Here is a 26,503-nt window from a genome sequence, read left to right as displayed (position 1 = left end):
CCTTTTTAACAGCAATTCGCAATGTTTATTCTAGACCATCGGCGCGAGTTAGGGCAGTGGGACATCAATCAGTGGATATCCAAATTCAAAACGGCACTAGGCAGGGCTGCCCCCTCTCGCCGCTGCTGTTCGCGTTGTGTATAGAACCCCTGGCCGCTTCCATTAGGAACAACCCGGGAATAGAGGGTCTGCAGATTGGGAGGTTAACCCATAAAATCACTTTGTTCGCGGATGACATCTTGTTGACAATTACTAAACCACTCTTGTCACTTCCTTTGCTATATGAGGTTATCCAGGAGTTTTCCTCTATCTCGGGATATAAAATTAACTTGGATAAATGCGAAGCCCTTCCACTTAACCTCCCTAGACACACAATGAAAAATATCGAAACTAATTTTGAACTCAGATGGTCCAAACAAAGTATTAGGTACCTGGGAATAAATCTTACATCACACTCATCTAACCTTTATAGATTAAATTACCTTCCAATGTTTAAAAAAATCAGGTCAGACCTTAACAGATGGCAACCACTTAAGTTTTCATGGTATGGGAGACTGACATCCATTAAAATGAACATTCTACCAAGGATTCTGTATCTATTTAGAGTATTACCTATAAAAGTTAATAAACCTGACCTAGACTCTATCCAAAAAGCCCTTCACAACTTCCTTAGAGACAAGAAACAGGCTAGGATTTCCTCTCAACTACTCACGAGACATAGACAACTGGGAGGGGTTGGCCTACCTAACCTGCAGGACTACTATAAGGCAGCCAGACTTGCACAGATTTCTCTATGCGGGAGGAGGGATGACAGCATCTTGTGGCCTATCTTTGAGGCAGAGATGGGGAACCTTAACTCTCCAGAGGACATTATATGGGAAAGGGGGGCAAAGAGAGGGGAAATGCTACAGCTTTCCTCAATCACTAGATTGTCTAGACAGGAATGGAAATCAACGGTGGGACCCGACAATATCTTCCCGGAGAACTCTATGAAGATCCCTTTAAAGTACCTGTTAAACCCTGATCATAGGCCACTAGTAGGTAAATGGGAGAATAAGGGACTCTATAGAGTGGCGGACCTAGTGTGCAATGGAGCCCCCATAACCTACTCACAATTGAGCCAAAAAATAGACCCGATACCACTCCAGTGGTTCTTATACTTACAAATAGCATCAGCAATACGTCATTATCTATCCAAGACGGCCACTAGAAGTACTACAAGTTTAGAAAGATTGTGTGCCGCCTCCAGCAGACCCAAACGTGCAATCTCACTAATCTACCTTGACCTGCAGGCGCATAGAGCTAGCTCTAAGACTCCTTTAGTATTAAAATGGGAAACAGATCTAGGAGTGATAAAGGAACAGGGGGAGTGGGAGGAGCTGTTTTACGGTTCCTGTAGATCCCTATTGAGTGCAGACCTTAGAGAAAACATTATTAAGACCTCCTTTAGATGGTACCTTACTCCCCTTAGGACAGCGCATTTGGTGAAAGGCGGATCCAGACTTTGTTACAGGGGATGCAGGGAGGAAGGCACCTATCTACACATGTGGTGGGAATGCCCACAGGTTAACCATATATGGAGGAACCTCTCTGAATTGCTGAGTGCTCTTCTAGACGAGAGTATCCATCTCAGTTTGGCGCAGGCCCTCCTTCACGAACAGTTACCCAACTTAAACAAACACATTAATGCCTTCATCAGGATTTTATGCACTATAACCAGAGTTACTATAGCCAAATACTGGAAAACTGGGGTACCGGCGTGGAGGGAGATCATGGCTAAATTTGAACATACGTATTCTATGTATGAGTTAGCTGCATACACCCAGGGCACATCTGACACCTTCCAGAAAACATGGTATTACTGGATGCTGGGGGCCGGGGGGAGGTATGTGTCGGTTGGAGATGGAGGACCAGAGACGGTGGGGGGGGGGGGTGACGGAGGAGCCACACTAGAAAGTAGCCTGTATTAATAGGTATATAAATACATTTCCGCTCCACATATTTTTAGTGCCTTTGAAAGATTGGAAGCAGTGGGGAGCGGGAAGGAGAGATGAAGTGCTGATAAGCTGTTTTTGCTATCATGATGTTAACCCTTGATTTATGACTGTTCTATTTTTCTTTTTTTTTCTCTTTTCCCTTCTATTTGTTTGGTAGTTTTCTTAATTAGTTAGATAAAATAAGTTTAAGACGAGTAACAGGTAGTTACTCACATAACCAGTCAACAGCTCAATCACAAGTATATATTCCCCTGGGAGACTACAGAAGAGTAATTGCCTCTACTTACACTATTGTTGAAAACCATTCCCAGGAGGGCATTAAGGTTGGATTATAAGGAACTGGGGAGTTCCAGGGACCGAGTTGTCCCCTAACGGCGGGCCAAGATGGTAGGATTTGCTGGAACAATAAGTCTGCTAAATAAGTTGGCTACCTCGAAACTACTTGGACTCTCCCATATGATAATGTTAAGCTTTTCATTACAATGACATATGTATTGAGTTTGACTGGTACCTGTATTGTATTTTGCATTACCTAATAAAAACAATTTAATCATAAAGAACTGGCTGCAAGTCCCTTCTACAGACCGTCCTGGAGGAAGGAAAGAATTCAGGAGACCCTGACCTTATGGCAAGAATATCCACAAGATTCACACCAGAGTAAGTAGGTCCTCCACATCTTATGATAGATGCGACAGGAAAACGGCTTTCTGGCTTGAATGAGAGTATCAATCACCCTCTCAGAAAAACCCCTTCTGGCTAAGACTAAGCGTTCAATCTCCACGCAGTTTGCCTCAGAGAATCTAAATTCTGATGCACAAAAGGTGCCCTGTACTAGCAGATCCCTGCAACGGGCAACCTCCATGGAGGGGATGATGACATCCCCACTAGGTCCACAAACCACGTCCTACTCGGCCACGATGGAGCAATCAGAATAGTTGACGCTTGCTCCTGTTTGATGCGTGCCACTAAACGAGGTAGAAGTGGTAACGGTGGAAATTTGTACACTAGGTTGAATCCCCAAGACACTGCTAAGGCATCTACCAGCTCTGCCTGGGGGGTACCTGGACCGCGACCCGTATCTGGGTAGCTTGAAGTTGAGTCTGGACGACATGATATCTATCTCCGGAGTCCCCGCCAACTGTTGCAAATCTCCGCAAACACTTCCGGGTGAAGAGACTATTCCCCCGGATGAAAAGATTGTCTGCTGAGAAAGTCCGCTTCCCAGTTGTCCACACCCGGGATGTGGATCGCTGACAGTGAGCATTCGTGGGATTCCGCCCACTCCAGAATCCGAGATACTTCCCTCATGGCCAGGGAGCTTCTCGTTCCCCTCTGGTGGTTGATGTAGGCCACTTAGGTAATGTTGTCTCACTGGAATCTGATGAACTTGGACGGACTCAGGAGAGGCCAAGCCTCCAGAGCATTGAAGATCACCCTTAGTTCCAGGATATTGATCGAGAGAAGAGACTCCTTCCGGTTCCACCTGCCCTGTGCCTTCCTGGCTCCCCAACCTGAGAGACTCACGTCCGTAGTCACAATCTCCCAGGATGGTCTGAGGAAAAAAGTTCCCTGGGACAGCTGGTCTGGACGGAGCCACCAAGAGAGAGACTCCCTCGACCCGTTGTCCAGAGAAATCAGTTGGGACAGGTCTGAATGATTGCCGTTCCACTGCCTCAGCATGCACAGCTGAAGAGGCCGGAGATGGAATCTTGCGAATGGAATGACATCTATAGTGGATACCATGAGCCCAATCACCTCCATGCACCGGGCCACTGATGGCCTTGAGGAGGATTGGAGGGCAAGACAGCTGTAGACAATCTTGCAACGTCTCTTGTCTGTTAGGAATATCTTCATGGCAATGGAGTCTATTATCATCCCCAGGAACTCCACTCTGGTACTGGGAACCAGAGAGCTCTTTCCTGAGTTTACCATCCATCCATGAGATTGCAGAAGAAGGAGGAGAGCACTCGAGTGGTCCTCTGCCAGCTGGCAGGACGGAGCCTGAACCAGAATGTTGTCCTGATAAGGAGCCACTGCTATCCCTCTGGATCTCGCCACCGCGAGTAGAGCTCCCAGAACCTTTGTGAAGATTCTTGGAGCAGTAGCCACCCCGAAGGGAAGAGCTACAAACTGGAAGTGCTGAGTCAGAAAGGCGAACCTTAAGAACCTGAAGTGATCCTTGTGTATTGGCACATAAAGGTAAGCGTCCTTCAAGTCTAGGGACAGTATAGACCTTATCGTCTTCATTTTGAACGATGGAACCAACAGAAACTTGTTTAAGCACTTTAGGTCCAGAATCGGGCGAAACATGCCCTCCTTCTTTGGGACCACGAAAAGGTTTGAATAGTACCCTAGACCTCTTTCTGCTAGATGTACCGGTACAATTACTCCTAGAGAGGAGAGATCCCTCATGCACTCCAGAAAGGCAATCCGTTTCTCTGGATTTGATGAGAGATTTCACAAGAGGAATCTGCCCCTGGGAGGATGAGTTTTGAAACCTATCCTGTAACCCTGGGTAACAACTTCTAGAACCCAAGGATCCTGTACGTCTCTCAACCAAACCTCCACGAAAAAAGAGAGAGTCTGCCCCTACAAGAACCAGAGACGGATCGGGGCCGCCCCTTCATGTCGATTTTGTCTCGGCGGGCTTCTTGATCTGCTTGGCTTTATTCCAAGACTGAGAGGATTTCCAAGATCCCTTGGACTGCTCGGTCTTTGCGGCAGGTTGCTGTTGTTGGGACTTGTCCGAACGAAAGGGACTAAAATTAGGACCCTTAGGTTTGTTCTTCTTATCCTGCAGCAGAAAGGCACCCTTGCCCCCCGTGACCGTGGTATTAATCGAGTTCAAGCCTGAACGGAAAATAATCTTTCCTTTAAACGGAAGGGAAAGCAATCTAGATTTGGACGTTTTTTTTTTTAACAGGGTCTCTAATTTCCTATCCATGGGTTCCTTAGACAAACTATCCTCAAGCAGGATAGTGGTGCGTTTAGCGAGCGTGGAGATAGCTCCATCCACTTTAGGGACAAATCCCCACAATTCTAGCTGAGAATCTGGAACCGGGAACAACTTTTTAAACGAAGAAGAAGGGGAGAAAGACGAGCCAAGTCTCTCCCACTCATTCTTAATATTATTCGCCCTCTTTACGGGAACCGGGAAAGTCTGGGGCACTACCCTGTCCTCATAAACTTTATTAAGCTTAGGAATAGAAGGTTCCTTTCGGAGATTTTAATCCTTGATTCTAAACAGATAAAGGATTCACACTGTGACCCTGTCTTCTTGTGTTATCTTTATAGATATAAAAAATGAAACGATCTTACCAGAATCAACGCCATGGAACAGGAACACGACCTCTCAGGTTTGATAGTGTGTAGCATCGTTCCTGACATGGACTTGAGTGAAGAAAGCAGGCAGTGAAACTCGTCAACACTGATTGCTTAAGGAGCTGTTAATACGAGTCTGGATGGTTTTGCAGAAAGACTCTCCCTGCATCTCCAGACCCTAACATTCCTCAATGCTCTCACTGAGAGGCTGACAAGACTACTTAAAACTCCAGTCCTATTCCGAAGAGTACTACCCTCCATAAGAGACTACTCTGAAATCTTCTGATACTTCTCTGCCATCTTCCTGTGATGAAAGACAAAGAATGACTGTGGAGATGAGGGGAGTGGGGGGAGGTATTTAAGCCTTTGGCTGGGGTGTCTTTGCCTCCTCATAGTGGCCAGGTTCTGTATTTCCCACAAGTATTAGATGTAAATATACTTATGTTTAGCAATTTTTAATTGAATGACGGCTATTTATCTTACAATCCAAGCATAGCAAATTTTACTGTTAAACCAATAATTCCATCTTTGTAATATTTGACCTATATTTACTATAAATTACTTGGTATTTCTAAAATCGGGACAACATAATGAATCTATTTAGAGGTATTTTTCTTTAGCTACACTAATTTTTTTTAGAAATGTTTAAGTATTAAAAACTTTTCCAATTTATTTCTCATATGAATTATGCTTGTTCTCTTGTTATCCTTTGTTGAAAAGCATAGGTAGGATATGGAGTAGAAATGTACTACTGGGCGCCGATGATTGATCGCTGCACATATATTCTTCTCGTCATTGGCTCACCTGATGTGATCAGCTAGCTCTCAGTAGTGCATTGCTGTCCCTTCAACAAAGGATACCAAGAGAATGAAGCAAATTAGATAAAAGAAGTAATCTGAAGGTTGTTTAAAATTGTATGTCCTGTCTGATTTATGAAATTTATGGGGTTTAATGTCCCAAAATGTAACTGAAAATAAAATATTAAATTTCCTTTCCTTGTACTAAAGAATGAGGCCATAAGCCTGAGCTTAGCCCCTAAATCTGCTAGTGCAGTCCCACAGCTAGGCCATGTTGTAAAAGTAGGTAAAAGGGACAGTCAACACAAGAATTTGTGTTGTTTAAAAAGATAGATAATCCCTTTATTACCCATTCCCCAGTTTGGCATAACCAACACTGTTATATTAATATACTTTTTACCTCTGCGATTAACTTGCATCTAAGCATCTTCTGACAGCCCCCTGATCACATGACATTTTATTTATTATCTATTGACTTTCATTTTAGCCAATAAGTGCAGTGTCTGCCACAAGCCACGGGCGTGATCACAATGTTTTCTATATGGCTCACATGAACTAGCTCTCCCCTGTTGTGAAAAGCAAACAAAAAAGCATTTGATAAGAGGCGGCCTTTAAAGGCTTAGAAATTATCATATGAGCCTTCCTAGGTTTAGCTTTCAACTAAGAATACCAAGAGAACAAAGCAAAATTGGTGATAAAAGTACATTAGAAAGTTTAAAATTACCTGCCCTATTTGAAACATGAATGTTTTTTTTGGACTTGACTTTCCCTTTAAAGGGCTTCAGGAATAGCTTGAAAGCACTGAAATATAATACACAATGTGCACTTTATATATTTATGAAATACGCACCTCCTTAGATGGATTAGCAGGTTTTGAAAAGATTGTCTTCCAGTACGACCACACAAACATTATAAAAGATAGATGAAAAATCACCAGATAGACAACTGTAATAATAAAGCAAAGAGACATTAATAAAACACACAGAATGTGTCTAGAATATTAACAAAATCATTTTTAATTTTTGAGATTTTCCCTGTCCATTATTAACCAACGAGTATTAAAGGCACACTAAACAAAGTTCAATGCTTCAAATGTTGTGTACTTTTCTGTAATGTTTTATGTATTGGGGCTAGGATAAGTTTGCATCGTGTAGGCCCATGCCCCCAGCACCCCACCACCACGCACTCTAAGCCCCTTTTTTTTATCTTTTGTACTAATGGGCGGCACAGCCAACCAGCTGCTGTGCCATGTTTATAGGTAGAACATATAGCCGCTGCCCTGCATACAGACTTCCTAGAAATACGGTTTTAAATGATCTCTAGTCTGGGAGAGGTAAAATGAGGAATACGAACAGGGACAGTAAAGAGCTGCAGACAAACATTTTGTTTCTGGCATCAGCAGTTGGATCTAAAACTAATTTGGACGTGTACATTTCATTATGTTGCATGAGAGGGACATTAAAGTGAATGTGTATTGATAGTTCTTTCATAGTCTTTTATTCTGAAGGCACTGTGGCTGAGCTCTGTAGCAACCCAAGGGTTGCAGATTTGATCCCCGGCGAGGTCCACTCAGCCTTTCATCCTTCCGAGGTCGATAAAATGAGCAGCGCCTTGAGACCCTTACGGGTGATTAGCCGCGCTTTACAAGTACCCAATACAATACATACATACATACATTCTTCAAAACTGTAGTTAAAAACATGGGTGTCTGCAGAAATTTTTCAGGGTGAGGGACAAACCCCCGCCATATAATATCCTAAGCACAACAATATCAATAGCAACATGTGTAGTAGACAGAATTGCTTGACCTAAGTGGCATCAAAAAAGTGACTTAATAGAGAGCTTATGTTTAGATATAAGGCAGGGCTTTACAGTTATGATTTGAAAATCTAGAAGCCAGCCCAAAAGACGTGATGAGAAAATATATATACCTACACCTACAACATAGAAAGTCTGGCACTCTCTTGCAAGCACACAGCTAGATTAAAAGCAAAGTGGTAGAGATAGTTACAGCATTTGGCCAAATGGTGATAGCCCAGGGCCATGCCATGGTCTCTCCCTCCCTGGGTCCCTAACATACAGTCACATAATGCAGGTCTCCAATAAAACAAACAGACACAAACAAGGGTGACACACGCCTTTGTGATTTACCTAGACACATACAAAACACGGAAATTGACTGCCACCTCAAACCGTACCAGGAAAATGTCCCACTGCAAAATTCACCAGCAATCACAGAAATCTGAACAGCTCTCAGTGACTCAGGCAGTTAACTCCAAGCCAACCTGGGTGCAAAGCCCATAGAGAAAATTACAAAAGTATTAACCCATAGAAAGTCTGGCACTGTCTTGCAAGCACACAGGTAAATTAAAAGCAAAATAGAAGAATAAGTTTTAATCTAGTTGTGTGCTTTGCTTGCAAAAGTGTGCTTGATTTTTTGCCTGGAGCAAAATTGGAGGAGGGGCAAGTGCCCCCCCCCCCGACGCCCATGGCTCTGCAATTCTCTGCTTTGAGACAGCCTTGGATTACTCTTAAACTTCATTCAACAGCACTAATTTATTATTTTATTTGCCTGCGATATCCAAAGGATTCAAACAAATCTTGTATACTCGCAGAAAAATGCACACACACTTGTAGGGACAGGAAAAAATGACACAGCTTAGATAAGTGTATAGTTAACAAAGCTTTCAAACTACTTCTTTTATCAAATGTACCTCTCTCATTTGTTCCTTTAGTGATGATTAGCTTCTTTCCCTAAGAGCATACTGAGGTAGGTTCAGGAGTGTGTATGTGACAAGTGATAAGGTTGAAAATGTTGGTGTTTTAAGCTCTGAATTATGAACGTTCGATTTTGCCTTCCATGTCCCCTTAAATAATGAGGCAATATTGCACAGTGAGTGAGAAAGAAAAGGAAAGAGAAAATGAGAAAAATTTAAAGTAAAACAGAAACAAAATGATAGAAATAAAAATAAAGAATGAAAAAGAACAAAAGATAAAAGATTCCAAAGGCAATTAAAAACTACTGCCATATAGTTCTCCAGTCACGTGCACACTACCTACCTAGGTATTCTCTTCAACAAAAATACCTATAGGAACAAAGCCAAACTGATAATAGAAGTAGATTGAAAACTTTTTTCAAAATTATATGGATTTCGGTTCCCTTTTAAACGTCTTAATGACACATGTCGTACAGGGTACGTCATACACAAACTGGTCGTTAAAGACCAACAACATACCCTGTACGTCGTTAGGGGTTTAAAGCGGCTGGAAGCGATCCTGATCGCTTCCAGTCGCTTTCAAGGTATTGCCGGGATTCCTCGATATTGAGGCATCACTGCAATACCTTTTTTAACACACTGATGAAGAGAGGGCCACTCTGTGGCCCTTTCTGCATTGGCCAGTGATGGTGCGATTGTTGGTGGACGGGAACCGTTGCAGGGAGGCGGGTGGGCAGCCATCGCTGGTGTAGATTGCGTCAGAGGGGGCAGAATCGGGAGCACGCACAGGGGCAGGAGCAGGTGGGAGCCCTACACTACGGAACAAAGTTTTAAAAGAAAGGAGGCTGAGAGGAGGGGGGACAATTTTATCTTTGGCGGTGGGGTTGGTTATTGAGGGTGGGGGGAAGCTACACTACAGAAAATTAAATAAAAAAAACAAATTATAAAAAAAAAAAAAGGCTAATTATATGCAAACTGGGTACTGGCAGACAGCGGCCAGTACTCAAGAAGGCAGACAATAAGGTAGAGGGGGGAGGGTTAGAGACCTGTTTGGGGGGGGGGGGGGCAGGGGGTTGGGGGCTAAGGGGGGATCCTACATAGCAGAATATGTATTATTTTTTATTTTAAAAAAAAAGCGCCTTTTATTTTAGTACTGGCAGACTTTCTGCCAGTACTTAAGATGGCGGGTAATTGTGGGGTGGGGGAGGGAAAAGAGCTGCTTGAGAGGGGTCAGACAGGGATCAGGGGGTGGGATGTGTCAGGTGGGAGGCTGATCTCTACACTAATGCTAAAATTAACCCTACAAGCTACCTAATTAACCCGTTCACTGCTGGGCATCATACAAGTGTGGTGCGCATCGTCATTTAGCGGCTTTCTAATTACCAAAAAGCAATGTCAAAGCCATATAAATCTGCTATTTCTGAACAAAGTGGATTCCAGAGAAGCATTTACAACCATTGGTGCCATAATTGCACAAGCTGTAATTTCAATTTTGCGGTGAAATGGTGGCATGAAATGGGCCTAGATCAATACTTTTGGTTGTCTACTACACTAAACCTAAAGTTAACCCTACAAGCTCCCTATTACTAATTGCACAAGCTGTTTGTAAATAATTTCAGTGAGAAACCTAAAGTTTGTGAAAAAGTTAACTTTTTATTTTATTTGATAGCATTTGGCAGTGAAATGGTGGCATAAAATATACCAAAATGTGCCTAGATCAATACTTTGGGTAGTCTACTAAAAAAAAAAATATATATATATATATATATATATATATACATGACGAGGAATATTCAGGGATTCCTGACAGATATCAGTGTTACAATGTAACTTTCGCTAATTTTGAGAAAGAAAAAAAAAAGGTTTGGAAATAGCAACGTGCTACTTGTAGTTATTGCCCTATAACTTGCAAAAAAAGCAAAGAACATGTAAACATTGGGTATTTCTTAACTCAGGACAAAATTTAGAAACTATTTATTTTGGTTGTTTTTTGGTGGTTGTAGATGTGTAACAGATTTGGGGGGTCAAAGTTAGAAAAAGTGTGGTTTTTTTTCATCATATTTTATAAAATATAAGAGATATGATGATGAAAATAATGGTATCTTTAGAAAGTCCATTGAATGGCGAGGAAAAACAGTATATAATATATGTGGGTACAGTAAATGAGAAAGAGGAAAATTACAGCTAAACACAAACACTGCAGAAATGTAAAAATAGCCCTGGTCCTTAAGGGGTTAAGGGTCGTTTTTATCCTCTGGTCTAATATTGTGTTGTGAGGGTTGAATCAACTGGTTTTCTAAAACTTTGTTGACCATCACTGATGTGCTTATTAAGAAATCAAATGCAATGTGGTTTTACCAACAAAAACAGAAAGAAAAAAAATGAAAGAACGAACAAAAGTTATAAAGATCCCAAAAGCAATTAATGATCTCTTTTTAAGGATCGTTTTCTCCCTCATGCATAATACTGTGTTAGTGAGGGCTGTGAGAAGTTTCCTAAACCTATTGTTTAGAATCACTGCTGTAGTTATTAGGAAATCAAATGCAAGTTGCTTGTGCAAACATTTCTATTAAAAAGATACATTCTACAGTTCTATTTTTTCCCTCCTAAACTCAGTACTGTATTATGAAATGCTCAAAAGTTAATTTCCACTTGACAGTCCCTATCATGCAAATTCCCTACAGCGGTGATGCACTACGTCAGCACAGTTCATTAAACAATGGTTTATTTGGGTTATAGTGGCACTGACCGCACTGACCGCCATACAGATGCAACTGCAAGCTTTCTGTGATGTCATCATATGGGTACAAATTGTAAGTATATGCACTGTAATATGCTGTAGCCTGATATGTGCAGAAACATTATTAGAATACACTGTGCTCCTATTAGCTTTACATTTATTTTTCATCCATCACTCTCTACAACAATTAAAACTGTGCATACAATGTCTGCTTACAGGAGGCTTCAATAACAAAGACTGGAGCCCCGTGCATAAACAGAATTGTATAACTCTACTAAACATAATGTTTGTATAAAAACTAAAGAAAATTATAGCAAATATTTGCATAGGAAATAGTATAACCTGAGGGAAAAAAACATTTATACTTACCTGATAAATTTCTCTCTTTCCAGATATGGTGAGTCCACAGGAATCATCAATTACTAGTGGGAATATCACTCCTGGCCAGCAGGATGAGGCAAAGAGCACTACAGCAAAGCTGCTATATATGTCACTTTCCTTACCCATAACCCCTAGTCCAGTGTTTTTCAACCAGTGTGCCGTGGCACACTAGTGTGCCGTGAGAGATCCTCAGGTGTGCCACGGCAGACTGACAACAGTGTGACATATTTTTTAAACTTTGCTTGTTTTTTACTCCCAGTGCAGGGGTAGTTTGTAGGAGGCATGGCATAACAGCACAATACATACAGTATGTGTGTGTTTGTGTGTGTATGTGTTTATATATATGCTGTATTAGGCTACAATGTGTGATTTTTTTAAAATTTTGGGATGGTGGTGTGCCACAGGATTTTTTAATGTAAAAAGTGTGCCACGGCAAAAAAAAAGGTTAAAAATCACTGCCCTAGTCATTCAGCCGAAAGGAAAAGGAAAAAGAAGATAACACAAAGGTGTAGAGGTGCCTGAGGTTTTAGTTAAAAATAACTGTTTTAAAATAAAGAGTGGGCCGTGGACTCACCATATCCGGAAATAAATAAATTTATCAGGTAAGTATAAATTATGTTTTCTTTCCTAATATATGGTGAGTCCACGAATTCATCAATTACTAGTGGGAACCAATACCCAAGCTAGAGGACACAGATGATTAGGGAGGGACAAGACAGGTAACCTAAACAGAAGGCACCACTGTTTGAATAACCTATATCCCAAAAGAAGCCTCAACCGAGACAAAGTATCAAATTTGGAAAAAAATGCAAAGAAAAACTAAGTTGCAGACTTGCAAATCTGTGCCACAGAAGCTTCATTTTGAAAGCCTAAAAAGAAGAGACAGCCCTCGAATAATAAGCCATAACTCTCTCAGGAAACTGCAGCACCGCAGTTCTGAAAAGCAAACGAAGTAAACTTCTCAACCAGAAAAAAGAGAAATAGCAGTAGTTATCTAATACAGAGAAAACAAACAAAAACAGAAGCCCGCACAACATCCAAATTCTGCACACACGTACCTAAAAAGAAAAGAATGAGGACACAGAGAACGATTCCCAAACAACATTTCCACTTAGGATAAAAAACCGTCTTATCCAAAATAAAATAAAGTGAATCATACTGCAAAGCCGAGAGTACCTAAACTCTCCGAACAGAAGATATAACAAAAGAAAAAACATTACAAGATAAAATTTAAACATTTCTGGAATGCTACGGCTCAAACTGAGCCTGCTGCAAAACCTTAAAAACAAGGTAAAAAACTCCAGGAGGAGCAACAGACTTAAACACAGATCTGATACTAAACCAGGGTCTGACAAAAAGATTACACGTCTGGCACATCCGCCAGACACCTGTGTAAAAAAGGATAACGCAGAAATCTGACTGGCAAAATGTCCTCCAGAACATCCCAGAGAAGGGCAAAACCCCTAGAAATCCCGAACCTACTTTCAAGAGTAGTCCATAGACTCCAATCAGGAAATTTACGTCATACCTTATGGTAAAATTTAAAAGTAACAGGCTTGCGTGCCTGAACCATGATCTCAATGACCGATTCAGAAAAGCCATGCTTAGACAGAACTAAGCATTCAATAAGTTTAAATGAGGATGAGTAGCGCGCTGGAACTATAAATATTCCAAACTCCTCACTAAAAGAAAAGACTCTTCAATACTATCAATTGGGATGGAGTGAGGGCGCTAACTATAGATGAAGGAATAGTTAGAAAAAAGTGTGCTTTAAAATTGAGTTGAGAGTGTGTTTCCTATAATTTTTTAAAGTGAAGTGTATATAGATATTTATCAGATATTATTTATGATCCATTTAAAGTGCAGAGTGCTTTAGAAAATGTGTGTGAATCCTCTTATTTGACAAAATTATATAAAAAGGAAAAAAGGAAAATTAGTGTAGAAAATAAGTGCCCTATATGGTGCAATGAGTTGTTCAAATTACAAAATATATATATTAATTTAAGTTATATAACAACCATTTATGTAGTTGGTGCCAAGTGTAAAAAATTGCTCCATCAAATAAAAAACGATATTTGGGGATAGATTGTTAAAATCCAATTGATGTAACTATAAGCTTAGATATATATGAAAGGACCCACTCTAAGATTATAAAAGTTAACACAATTTATTAAAAAAATGTTTTGTTTTTTTTACGATTCCAATGTTTAAATAAATGAATGACCTCATCTGCTGTGGGACGTCTCCCAAATTCATAAACACAGTATTCTTATTAATATAACAATATATTATACTTAATGGACACAATTGATATATGTTATTATAAGCACGCCAGTATGTCACACAGCGGTCCCAATATTGATTGTCAGTAAGTGATAGTGGCGATTTTCACCAGCTAAAATGGACCGTGATAAAAGAGTTGCAAAATATTTGGTTGATACTTTGTTAAAAACTGCCCTTAGTGATATGCACGCAGCTAGATTGTAGCTTATTAATACTTTGTGTTTCCCAGAAAAAAACAGTTCATGTAGTGCACCATCGGTTAGAGTTACCTTAATAACTTTTTTGATAGCCGCTCTTTTGACAGTTATACAGTTTGTCTTATACCTTATTCACTTTTTTGTAAACGCGGCTCCTCTTGCAGCTTGGCTGGCGATATTCTCAGCTCTGCCGCGTGTATTCGGCGTCTGACGTCACACTCCCCAGTGGGAGGATGTAATACAGTGGTTCTTCTTCACAGTTTTCTCCGATGGTATCTTATTTCTCGAATATCAATATAGTGAAATGAAAGAAACTGCCCTTAGTGCTGTGCACGCAGTTTTAGTGTAGTCTCCAGAGGTTCAGATGGTCAGTAAAAAAGTGCAAATAAAATAACCCGGGTTATATATGTACAATCTGGTCCTTAGATTGACAACATTAAAAGTTCATAAAATATATGCAAACAAGTCACACAGCTCGACGCGTTTCGCTCTGAACAGAGCTTTATCAAGATCAGCTGAAAGCTTCAGAGAAATCAAAAGTAGGATGAAAGAAAGGACCCTAAATCAGAAGGACCTGCCTCAGGAACAACCACCAAGGTGGAAGAAATACATCTCCGCTAGGTCTAAAAACCCAATCTTGACAAGATTATGCAGGAACCATTAAAATCCCAAGGAACCGCCAGGGTATTTAGCAGAGCAGCCTGCTGATCCTAAACACAACTTGGAAACTTGGCGTACTGCCATCAGCAACTCAAGAACCCCCCATGTGAGGGTTAATCTGGAGAACCCTCCAGGAGACCCCTCCCCGGAATGAAAAATCTCACTGCTCAAGAAGTTCGCTCCCGGTATACACTCTTGAAAAGAGAATAGAGAACAAACTAGAATGTGGGTGTCCGCCCACTGAACAATCCACACCAATCATGGCAGGTTCCTCCCAGGTGGTTAATGTAAACCACTGAGATGAAATTGTGCAACTAGAACCTGAAAACCGGTAAAAACAACTGAGGCCAAGTCATCAGAGCATTGCTGATCGCTCTCTATTCCAAAAAGGTTATGGGGAGAGCAGGCTCCTCCCAAGTCCATAGTCACCAACCCAACAGGCTAGTGACCATGACTAACACATAGGAAAGTCTCCAGAAGCATGTGCTTGAGAAAGTAAAAAAATTCTGGAGAATGCAGGTAAAGATCCCGCTACCTCTTGCAAGCAAAGCGAGCACTCCACCAAACCACAGGGAAGAATCTCATATCAACAGATCAAGATCTATCCTCCAAGACAAAACCCCATGATCCTCAGTCCACAATCTGAACATGCATAACCGCAGACTCTCAGATGGATCAAGCAAAGGGATGATGTCCAATGAAACGACCATAAGACCATTACCTCCATACCCCCATACATAGAGCCACTAAAGGACTAAAGAGAAGAGTGTCGAAAGAAGCAAGAACCCTCAATTTCCTGACCTCTGTGAAAAATAGTTTCAGAGATAGGGAAACTAATCTGGTCCCTAAGAAACTACCTCTGTAGCTGGACCAAGAGAACTCATTGTCAGATACACTTCCATTCGAGGAATGGAGAGAGACAACAAGATCTCAGTATGAGAGTAAGCATCTTGAAAAGATGGTGCCTGAACCTTTATGATGTCCAGGAATGGCACCACAGCAATTCCCTGAAACCAGATCACTGCCAATACAGCCCCTTCTGAGAACCATGGCAAGGCCAAAGGGAAAAGCCACAAACTGAAAGAGTTTGACAGAAAGGCAAACCTCAGAAACTTGAAATTACGCATCCTCCAGGACTAAGGTCACTATGAACTGACCCTCCTAGTTCACTGGTTTCCATTTGAAGAACGGTACCCTGAGACAACCTGTTGAGACACTTTAAGACAACTATAGGGGAATATTCCCTCATTTTCGGGAACCTCAAACAGAAATGATAAAATCCTAGACCCTGTTCTCTTACAGGAACTATCACCCACAGGGAAAATAAACCCCATATATCAGAACTATTCCTGTCAGATGAGGACCAAAACAAGGTCATATCCTTGTACGGATGCACCAGAAACTTGGACTCAGAGGAAAATCCACTGTCCATAACGCCTCACTGACTAGAACAGCAAAGACAGATATCTTGTGGTTGGTAGCATCAGAAATAAAGAATTGGCTAGCTTAAGACTGGAGCTGCTCCAAAGGAGTCTCTACCTAATTGGAATTAGAAAAGGCATTGCACCAATAAAATGCCGCACTTGACACAGTGGAAATACAAACTTCCATGTAAGTCACCAGCTTAGTCCATAGATCCTGAAAAGAACAGCTATCCTCTCTAGGAATCGTAGTTCTCTTAGCCAGAGTAGAAATGCCCTACTACTTTAGGCACCGTGCGCCCTGATATTTAATGGAGACAACAACAGGAAACATTTTTTTAAATTTATTTATTTTTAAACAGGAGACAGGGAAAAAAGATTTTCCTGACTTCTCACATTCCTGTGAAAAACCTGCTAGCACGGTCTGGAACAGGAAAAACTTCCAAAAAGGAATCCTAGTATTTATAAAATAGTCACCCCAAATTAGCCCAAACCACCTTACCATACACAAAAGGTGTACAAGCTTAAATCTGAAGGATACTCCCCGGCATCAGATGAAGGAATTATTATACTGTCTGAATGTGATATATCACCCTCAGAACCTCCTAGCGACTGCACCGCATCAGACTTATGAGGGATAGCGACATATTTAACAGAAACCTTACTATCTGAATATATAAATGTCCTCTTGCACTTTCCCTGAAAGAAAAGAAAGGCAGATAACACAGCAGATATTGAGAGAATACCCGAGCTGCAAAATCTGCAGGCAAAAACACTCCTCCAGGAGATTAAGAGGAATCGCAGGGCACTGCATGTGACACCATGAAGGCTTGGGACGTTTAAGGAGAAAACTGTGGCATTGCCTAAACAGCATCATCCTGGGAGACACTGGGGTCAGAAGTAACGCTCTAACTCTACGTCAAGAGAAAAGCGAAGACAATTAAAACATAGTACATTATCAACCATAACAAAAAAATGGGAATAAACCAGCAATACTCAAACACTGCTTGCACCTTCTGAAGGTAAGCCAGCGTGTAAAACACCAACAGAATTGAACAGTCTACAATAGAATTGCCATTGTTTTAGAAGATAGATAATCCCTTTATTACCCATTCCCCAGTTTTGCATAACCAACACTGTTATATTAATATGCTTTTTACCTCTGTGATTAGCTTGTATCTAAGAACCTTCTTCCAGCCCTCTGATCACATGACTGACTGTTTATTATCTATTGTCTTGCATTTAGCATTGTGATGGGCTACATCTTAAATAACTTTCTGTGCCTGAACACAGTGTTATCTATATGGCCCACGTGTACATTTAGTCTCTTTGTGTTGAAAAGGAATTTAAAAAGCCTGTGATAAGAGGCAGCCCTCAAGGGCTTAGACATTAGCATATGAGTCTGCCTAGGTTTAGTTTCAACTAAGAATACCAAGAGGAAAAAAGCAAAATTTGATGATAAAAGTAAATTGGAAAGTTGATTAAAATTACATGTCCTATCAATATATAATGAAAGATTAATTTTGACTAGACTGTCCCTTTAAACACTGTCACTTTAAGACAGAACAGCAGTCAGTGCAAGTCTAGCCATATATGGATAAAACAACATAAAGGCTGCAAAATGAAAGTCTTTATTATCTGCCTAAAAACGTAATTATTTGCACCAAACAGTATATAAAACGTTCACTATAAACTATTATACAAGGGTGCATCTGGGAGAGTACTTTTATATAAAAACTCCCAGAGACAGAGTGACTATAGAAGCTCCGATTACAGCTGCAACAAAAACTGAGATTGTCTAACGAAAAGCGGTAGGTCACGTGATTGGACCTCAGAAGAGAAACAAGGCGGGGACACACAGCAGTATATGAATGAAGCGAAAATATATATTCACATTGCGCTTCATTCAGAAAAAACAAACTAAGTAAAGGCGCCCCACCAGGGAAACACATAAAAGGAAAAGTGTGCACACAAGCGAACCTTTATGTTTCCTAACAGAAAAACGGCTTTGCACTATTAGAGAAGTATCTCCATCACTGTGCAATTACCTCTCATAAAATATGTGTTTCCCTTCAGAAAATAATAAAATTAAAAATGTACACATAATTTTTCCTTAGACACTGTCTGTGCCTCTAACAGAAAACCACAAATAGCCATCAGCACTATAATCTTCTAAACAACTTTATTGGAACAATTTGTCAGCGACGTTTCGAGGTATTACCCTCTTAATCCTCGAAACATCGCTGACAAATTGTTCCAATAAAGTTTTTTAGAAGATTATAGTGCTGATGGCTATTTGTGATTTACATGTGGATATGGAGTAAAGCAGTGTTACTCTGCCATACGAACACTTAACAAAGAACCCTTTGGTGCTGCTATCCCAGTACTGGACTATTACCTCTAACAGAAAACATGAGCTGTATAAAATTAAAAAGTTAACCCCTTCCATCCCTGAAGGGGATTAACTGTCACCTGCCACATGCAAATAAGTGCCAGCCTAATCCTTACAATAAATCCTCAACTAAGGATTCTGAGTCCCACTAACAATTGCAGAGAGTCCTCGTTTTATATGACTCTGAAGTACCAGCCTCCCAGCCCTAGAAGACATTAGGTACTTACCTGCATGTAGCCGTCCGGCATGTAGACAGCTTACCGGTGTGAGAGGATGCCACTCCTCACAGATACCTGTAGAAAAAGAAAGACAGAGTAAACTTACTCAGGCTTTCTATACCAGGGCAGCAAATTATTAGGAAAACTCAGTGATAATCCACATCACAAGTGCCTAACTGCTTTAAAGCCACCACTGCCCTACTGAAGAGACTAACGTGGAGTTCGGCTATACCCAATCTTGAGAGGAAGTTCAGAGTAAATCTACTCAGGCATTCAAAATAATAAAATCTTGGAGGCGCATTCGCCAAATATTAATCAAACTTGTATGATATAAATAGCTCAGAGAAACCTCAAACAACCCCCTTGGACAGTTTGCGCCTTTATCTGGACTCTTTAAAGCTCCCCACACTTACCACTGAGCAGTGCGATTCTCTAAGCTCCCCCTTCACACTTATGGAAATCCAGAGGGTCATCAAGAACTTGAAGTCTCAAGTCTCGATGGTTTTCCAGCACACTTTTATAAAATCTTTTGTAGAGAACTCTCCCCCCTACTGCTTTGACTTTATAATCCTGCTAGGGAAGAGGGCTCCTTTAAAAAGGAATTTCTAGAAGCTACCATTGTTACCATATTAAAACCAAAGAGCCCTCCTTATGTACTAGTTACAGACCAATATCCCTTATTAATTCCGACATAAAGTTCTATTCTCAGTTATTGACTAACCGGGTTGCAGGTCTTTTGCCATCCCTCATCAATTCTGACCAAGTAGGGTTTGTCCCGCAACAAGAGGATCCAAATAATACTAGGAGGCTGCTTAATAGTATTAGTCTCTCCTCCAAACTCAACAGGCCCCTATCGGTTATTTCTATGGACGACAAGAAGGCCTTCAACCGAGTAAGGTGGCAGTATTTGTGGGAAGTATTCGAGAGCTTTAGGTTTCCCAAAGAAATGGTAAAAGCGGTCAAGGCACTCTATTCTAACCCCACGGCCTCGGTAAGCGGACTTGGTTTTCACTCCTCTCCGTTTCCTGTTGCTAATGGTACTAGGCAGGGCTGCCCGCTATCTCCCCTGCTGTTTGCGTTGGCTATAGAACCATTAGCGGAACAAATTAGAACAGACTCCCAAATAAAGGGAGTCACCTTGTTTGGCACAGTGCACAAGATCGCTCTATTTGCGGATGATGTTACCCTTTTTACAACGGACCCCGCATATTCTATCCCTAGACTCAAGGATATCTTGGCCTCTTTTGGAGCCCATTCTTTTTATAAGCTAAATTTACTAAAAACAGAAATATATACGCAGGGTATACTTTGTGCACAACTGGCCTCTCTGAAATCCAGATTCGATTTCACCTGGACAGAGAAATCTGTCTTACATCTGGGGGTTAGGCTCTCTGGCAGCTTTCCCCAGATAATCAGAGATAATTACATAGCTCTTTTGTCAGTGCTTCGCTCCCTTAATCACGATTGGAACAAAACTCATGTCTCCTGGTTGGGTAGGATAGCAGCGCTAAAAATGTCTTTCCTGCCCAGACTTACCTACCTATTTCGATGCCTCCCTATCAAGATCCCTAAATACATACTACTACAGTTCCAGAGCGAACTAACAAAATATATATGGCAAGGTAAACCCCCCAGAGTGGCGCATAAAATACTCCAACTCCCTAAAATTTCGGGGGGGGGGGGGGGTGGCGTCGCGTCCCCCTCTGTACTTCGGTATTATGAGGGTGTGATGCTTACCCATATTGCACAATGGGGAGTCAAACTTTCCCAGTACAAATGGAGATCAATTGAGCAGGCTTCCCTGCCTCATAGTGTCCATCTTCCCGATTTAATTTGGACCCCACCGCACTGTCGTAGAGAATTACATTTGATTAATCCTGTGGTTAGCGAATGCCTAGACATGTGGGACAAGCTTCAACATCAAACCCATATAGCCCCGCACCCCTCTCCTATAACCTCTATGGCCGGCCTCCTTTCGGGATTACAGGATACTCACCCACATAAGTGGGCTCAACTTGGAGTCAAATAGGTCTCAGACCTTTGGTCCTCTTCCCCATAGGGCTCCTTCAAAACACTCAGCTTGCCCCTGGACCTACTACCCATTCATTCTTGCCTTTCGAATTCTATAGAATAAGAAGCTTCCTGTTTAGCTGGGGGATTTAAGCCGGGCCTGGCTCACCCGCTGACCCCCTGGGAATCCACGTGGGACCAGGGCGATCGACTCTGTAGACAACTATCCCTGCACTACTTATTGCTCGCAGACGCTTCACCTTCTGAAACCTTGGCCCACCTGCAGTGCTGGAGTCCCTTCTGGACACCTCAGTATTCCCCCACACATGGGAACGTACCCTAGAACTTACCCAGAAGGCTATTCATTGCATGACACTATATGAAACTTTTTATAAACTTCTTTCCCACTGGTATTACGTTCCCACTAGGTTGGCCAAGATCTTCCCAAGCGCATCTCCTGACTGCTGGAGGAATTGTGATCAGAAGGGCACCACAATGCATATTTGGTGGGAGTGCCCTAAGATCTAGCCTTTATGGACCATAGGCTTCCAGACCCTGTCCAGATTCGGATTACCCCTCCCCAAAACGCCATCTACGGCCCTTTTACATATAGGAGTACATACATTACCGAAACACCACTCATACATATGCATCTACCTTCTCACGACTATTAAAAATGCCATAGCCTGTGCATGGAAAAAGGAGCCCCCCCCCCGGACCACAGTCTGTAATACGATGGCCTATATCTATACTATGGAAAAGGATATATATTTTACAAACTCAACAATACAGACCTTTTGAACTTGTTTGGGCCGACTGGAAAGACGTACACGACACAGACTGAAGACCTAATGTTACGGCTACCGACTGAGTTTAGCTGTGGAGAGAGTCTATGAGCCTGAAACTCTAGGACTCAAAGATGAGTCGTGATCCCTCCCCTCCCCCTCCTCATGAACCCTTGGTTTAAGTAAAGTTGAGGGCAGATTTGCCCTCTTCTTGCACTTCGTTAAAGTGTCCTTAACCCTAATGCTTTTTCCCCAAAGAGATTGATTTGTAATTATATTTCATATATATCTGAGAACTGATGATGCTTTTTGACTTTGTGTTTTGTTTTACTTCTTTGTAATTCATGTTTAATGGATAATAAAGCTTTTGAAAAATCAAAAGAAAAAACTAAATCTTGATTGAAGTTTAATTTTCTTCAAACACCAAAAACTTCACCTCCTCCATGAACAGAGGCAAAGAGAATTACTGGGGTTTATGGGTAAGGGAAGTGACATATATAGCAGCTTTGCTGTGGTGCTCTTTGCCTCCTCCTGCTGGCCAGGAGTGATATTCCTACTAGTAATTGATAATTCCGTCGACTCACCATATCTTAGGAAAGAAATATCAATCTTGTAAAACCGTAATGACAGTAAAGCGTTTAAAAGATTTATTTTCATTTAAAAAAACAAAACAGAAATGAGTAGTTACCTTTCTCAGTATCCGATGGAATTGTAACTGTAAGAAAACAAAACATTTTTTTTATTAGACATATAGCACACATACAGACCTGATTTCAAGAGTCTATAATAACAACAACAACATTTAAAAGATACTTTAAAGGGCCATAAACAACATTTACATATTGTAATAAGAATTGACAGTTTACTGTGCCAGTGCACACCATGTGAAGGAAAGAGGTGTGGTTGTGAGCCCCGCACTTCTCCCCAACAGAGTACAGGGCCAGGACAGCTTACAGGGCAGGAGCACCCATTTACTACGCTAAATGGTTCTCTAGTACTTGTCAAGCTCTGCTTTAACCCTTTTGCTGCACGTGATGACACGCGGTCATCATCTACACAGTGCTTTTAGTGCGAAGGATGAGAAACTTGTGTCGCCAACCTGGGGGAAGGGGGCTTTTATAGATCATTGTGCCCCCTCCACTTCCCTGGTGGTTGAGTGGTGATGTCCCCAGGCCCCAGAATCCTGAAAGTTACTGCTGAGGGCTAAGGGCTAAAGAGAGTTGGATGATGGGCTAAAGAGAGTTGGATGGAGGGTGTAAATATTCAAAGTATAAAGTCAAAGCACGTCTTTTTTAAAAATTTAAATAAAAAAACACCACCACATTTTGTAGGACAGGGTATCTATAACCCTATAACAGCTCATCAAAAAAGCCTAGAAAACCCCAAGAACCTTAGAGTTATACCCCGGAAGCCTCTTTTTTTAAAAAAACATGCCTCTATACAGCTTTTAATAGCCAAGTGTATATATATATATATATATATATATATATATTTTAGGGTTGCACCGATACCGATACTAGTATCGGTATCCGTGCCGATACCAAATATTTGCATGAGTACTTGTACTCGTGCAAAAGCACCGATACTTAAACTGATACCTCCAATTCCTACCCATATTCCTGTTCTGCCAATACAAATTGCTGTTATTGGTATTATTGTACGTCAGAGCAGTGCTCCAAAAGCTGCTACTATACAGCTGGAAGCCTACCTGGGAGAGACCACTGTACCTCATTCAGACAAACCCCTGAAGTACTGGGCAGTTAATAAACTGAGATTTAATGGCCCAAAAATATCTTTCTGACCCATGAAGTAGTGTGAAAAGTGAAAGACTGTTCAGCTTAGCGTCAAACGTCCTTACTGATAGCAGAAATAGACTTATAGCTGAACATGCAGAGATGCTTCTGTTCCTTAATAAGCACTTGCCACTAACTTTTGAAAAATTATTCTAATTGCTAGATTGCCTGTTATATACTGCTACTTCTCATCTTGCACAATTATGCTCAAAACATACTGTACTCTGAGGAACATCCTTAGCCAGGGCTGGACTGGGAATAAAAAGCAGCCCTAGGAAAATATGAAGACCAGCCCTATTTTCTGTTGAGTCAGTAGAATGCAAATGCCCCATTTTTCTAAAAAGGGATTACTGGGATACTCCTTCCCCAATATTATTTTCAGAATTAAATTATATTACTTTGTATTAAGTACAAATGTCAGATTAATGAGTTATATAGGCACCCTACAACCCAATTGCATCCAGTAATCACCCCTATAAATTGTAGCTTTCCAGCCCCAGCTGCTGCAGTTGTTATTTATTGTTGTTATTATTAATATATGTTATTGTAATATTTTTATTTATAAACATGTTCTGTGAACTTTGTGAGAACAAACACATAAAACTGTTTTACTATTTCAATATGTCTTTTGAGATACAGTTCATAATTCTAAAGAAGTGATCTTAAATCAATAGTCTGTATTGTTATTGTGCTTGGTAAACTGTCATGGTAATTGGTATCGGTGAGTATTTGAAAAAAGTATCGGTACTTGTACTTGGTCTTAAAAAAAATGGTATCGGTGCAACCCTTTTATATATATATATATATATATATATATATATATATATATATATATATATATATATATATATATATATAAAAATATTCACAGTCCAGGTTTGTGCACTCTAACCATGAATCCACAACAGCCAGGGTGCTATAAAACTCTAATATTATTTTGAAATAAGCACTCACTGGACTTCAGCCAACTGTGACAACAACTGTCAACAAAAGTTAGAGGAAGGGACTGTTTGTGTCCCGAAACGTCACAATAAAGAACACAGTTGTCACAGTTGGCAGAAGTCCAGTGAGTGCTTATTTCAAAATAATATATACACATACACACACACATACATATATATATATATATATATATATATATATATATATATATATATATATATATATATATATATATATATATATATATATATATATATATATATACACATATATATATATATATATATATATATATATATATATATATATATATATATATATACACACACACACACACATACACATATATATATACATACATACATACATATACACACAAACATTTATACAGGGTGGAAAAATATCAATATTTACTAATCAACCACTGGAAATCTCTCAATCTCTCTCTCTCATTCCAATTTACCTCTATTATATAATTTGCTTCATTCTTTAGATATCCGTTGCTGAAGAAATAGCAATGCACATGGGTGAGACAGTCACACAAGACATCTATGTGCAGCCACCAAGCAGCAGCTACTGAGCCTATTTAGATATGAGCCGGTGAGATAGCTCAGTTAGTAAATGCCCTGACTACAAAAAAAGCCTGTTTAAAAAAAAAAAAAAAAAAGATCCAAGGTCAAAGGTTTAGTCCTTCATCCTTCCGAGGTCGATAAAATGAGTACCATTAAATTGGGTAAAAATAACAACTATTAATATTCAGCTGCCGATTTGGTTAATTCCGAGCAAGCACTGAAAAAGCGCTTTGAGTCACACTGGGAGAAAGGCGCTATATAAATACTCATTATTATTAGATATGCTTTTCAACAAATGATAATAAAGTTAGATAATAGAAGTAAATTGGAAAATTGTATTATCTATTTAAATAATGAAAGAAACAATGTGGGTTTCATGTCCCTTTAAAGAAATTGTCTCTGTGATCTTACACTTAAGAAAGCAATCTGAATCAGACATATCCTTTTCCTTGTGAAATATGGTTTCAATTCTGAAACCCTCCTTGCACAAGAGGTTGATAACATAAAATGTACTTTCCTAAACGTCAGAATGATTTCAATGGAACACATTGGTTCAAACGGAGAACCTTGGAATACGGAAAGAACTAGATTCAAATTCCAGGGTGGAGAAATAGGTTTTACAATTGTCCTAATTCGACTAACACCTGGACAAAAGTATGAACATCAGGAAGTTTAGCTAACATCCTATAAAAAAAGAAGAGAAAACATAAATTTGACCATTTAGGAAAGGATTCCAGGAATCCTTAAGGAATACCAAGAAAATAATTTTTGAAGAGCTACACTCAAAATAGGCCTTCCAAATTTTGTAATAAATCTTGTGTGTCACAGGCTTTAAAGCCTGTATCAGAGTTTCAATGACCGAATCTGAGAAACCTCTATGTCTCAAAACTAGGCGTTCAACCTCAAGGTCGTTACATTTAGAGATTTGAGATCCTGATGGAAAAAGATTACTTTGCGACAATAGGTCTTGTCTTGGAGGAAGAATCCATGGAAGAGAAGAGGACATCTGCACTAGATCCGCATACCATATCCTGTAGGGCCAGACTGGAGCAATTAAGATCACTGATACCGACTCCTGTCTGATCCGAGCAATGACTCTTGGAAGAAGAACAAACCGAGGAAACAGGTATGCTGGATACAAATCCCATAGACATACCAAGAAGTCTATCATGTGAGCCTTTGGATCTTTTGATGTTGTACATTACCTTGAAAACTTGTAATTTAAGTGAGAGGCCATCAGATCTATGTTCTGTAAGCCCCATTTTATCACTAAGGGA

General features: G+C 40.5%; 1 protein-coding gene across 1 annotated transcript in view; it reads right to left on the bottom strand.

The window, feature by feature from the left end:
- ZDHHC20 (zinc finger DHHC-type palmitoyltransferase 20) overlaps positions 1-26,503 on the bottom strand; it is a 241,653-nt gene that overhangs the window by 134,808 nt on the left and 80,342 nt on the right. The window contains exons 2-3 of the mRNA XM_053708517.1: positions 22,608-22,634; positions 6,966-7,060 (exon numbers count right to left, since the gene is read on the bottom strand). Coding sequence (XP_053564492.1) covers positions 6,966-7,060; positions 22,608-22,634 — 122 coding nt within the window. The remainder of the gene's footprint in view (positions 1-6,965; positions 7,061-22,607; positions 22,635-26,503) is intronic.

Source organism: Bombina bombina, chromosome 3 (genome assembly GCF_027579735.1).
Source record: "Bombina bombina isolate aBomBom1 chromosome 3, aBomBom1.pri, whole genome shotgun sequence".
Taxonomy (NCBI): Eukaryota; Metazoa; Chordata; class Amphibia; order Anura; family Bombinatoridae; genus Bombina; species Bombina bombina.
The sequence above is the reverse complement of the archived record's forward strand: the minus strand, read 5'-3'. Positions and strand labels throughout refer to the sequence as shown.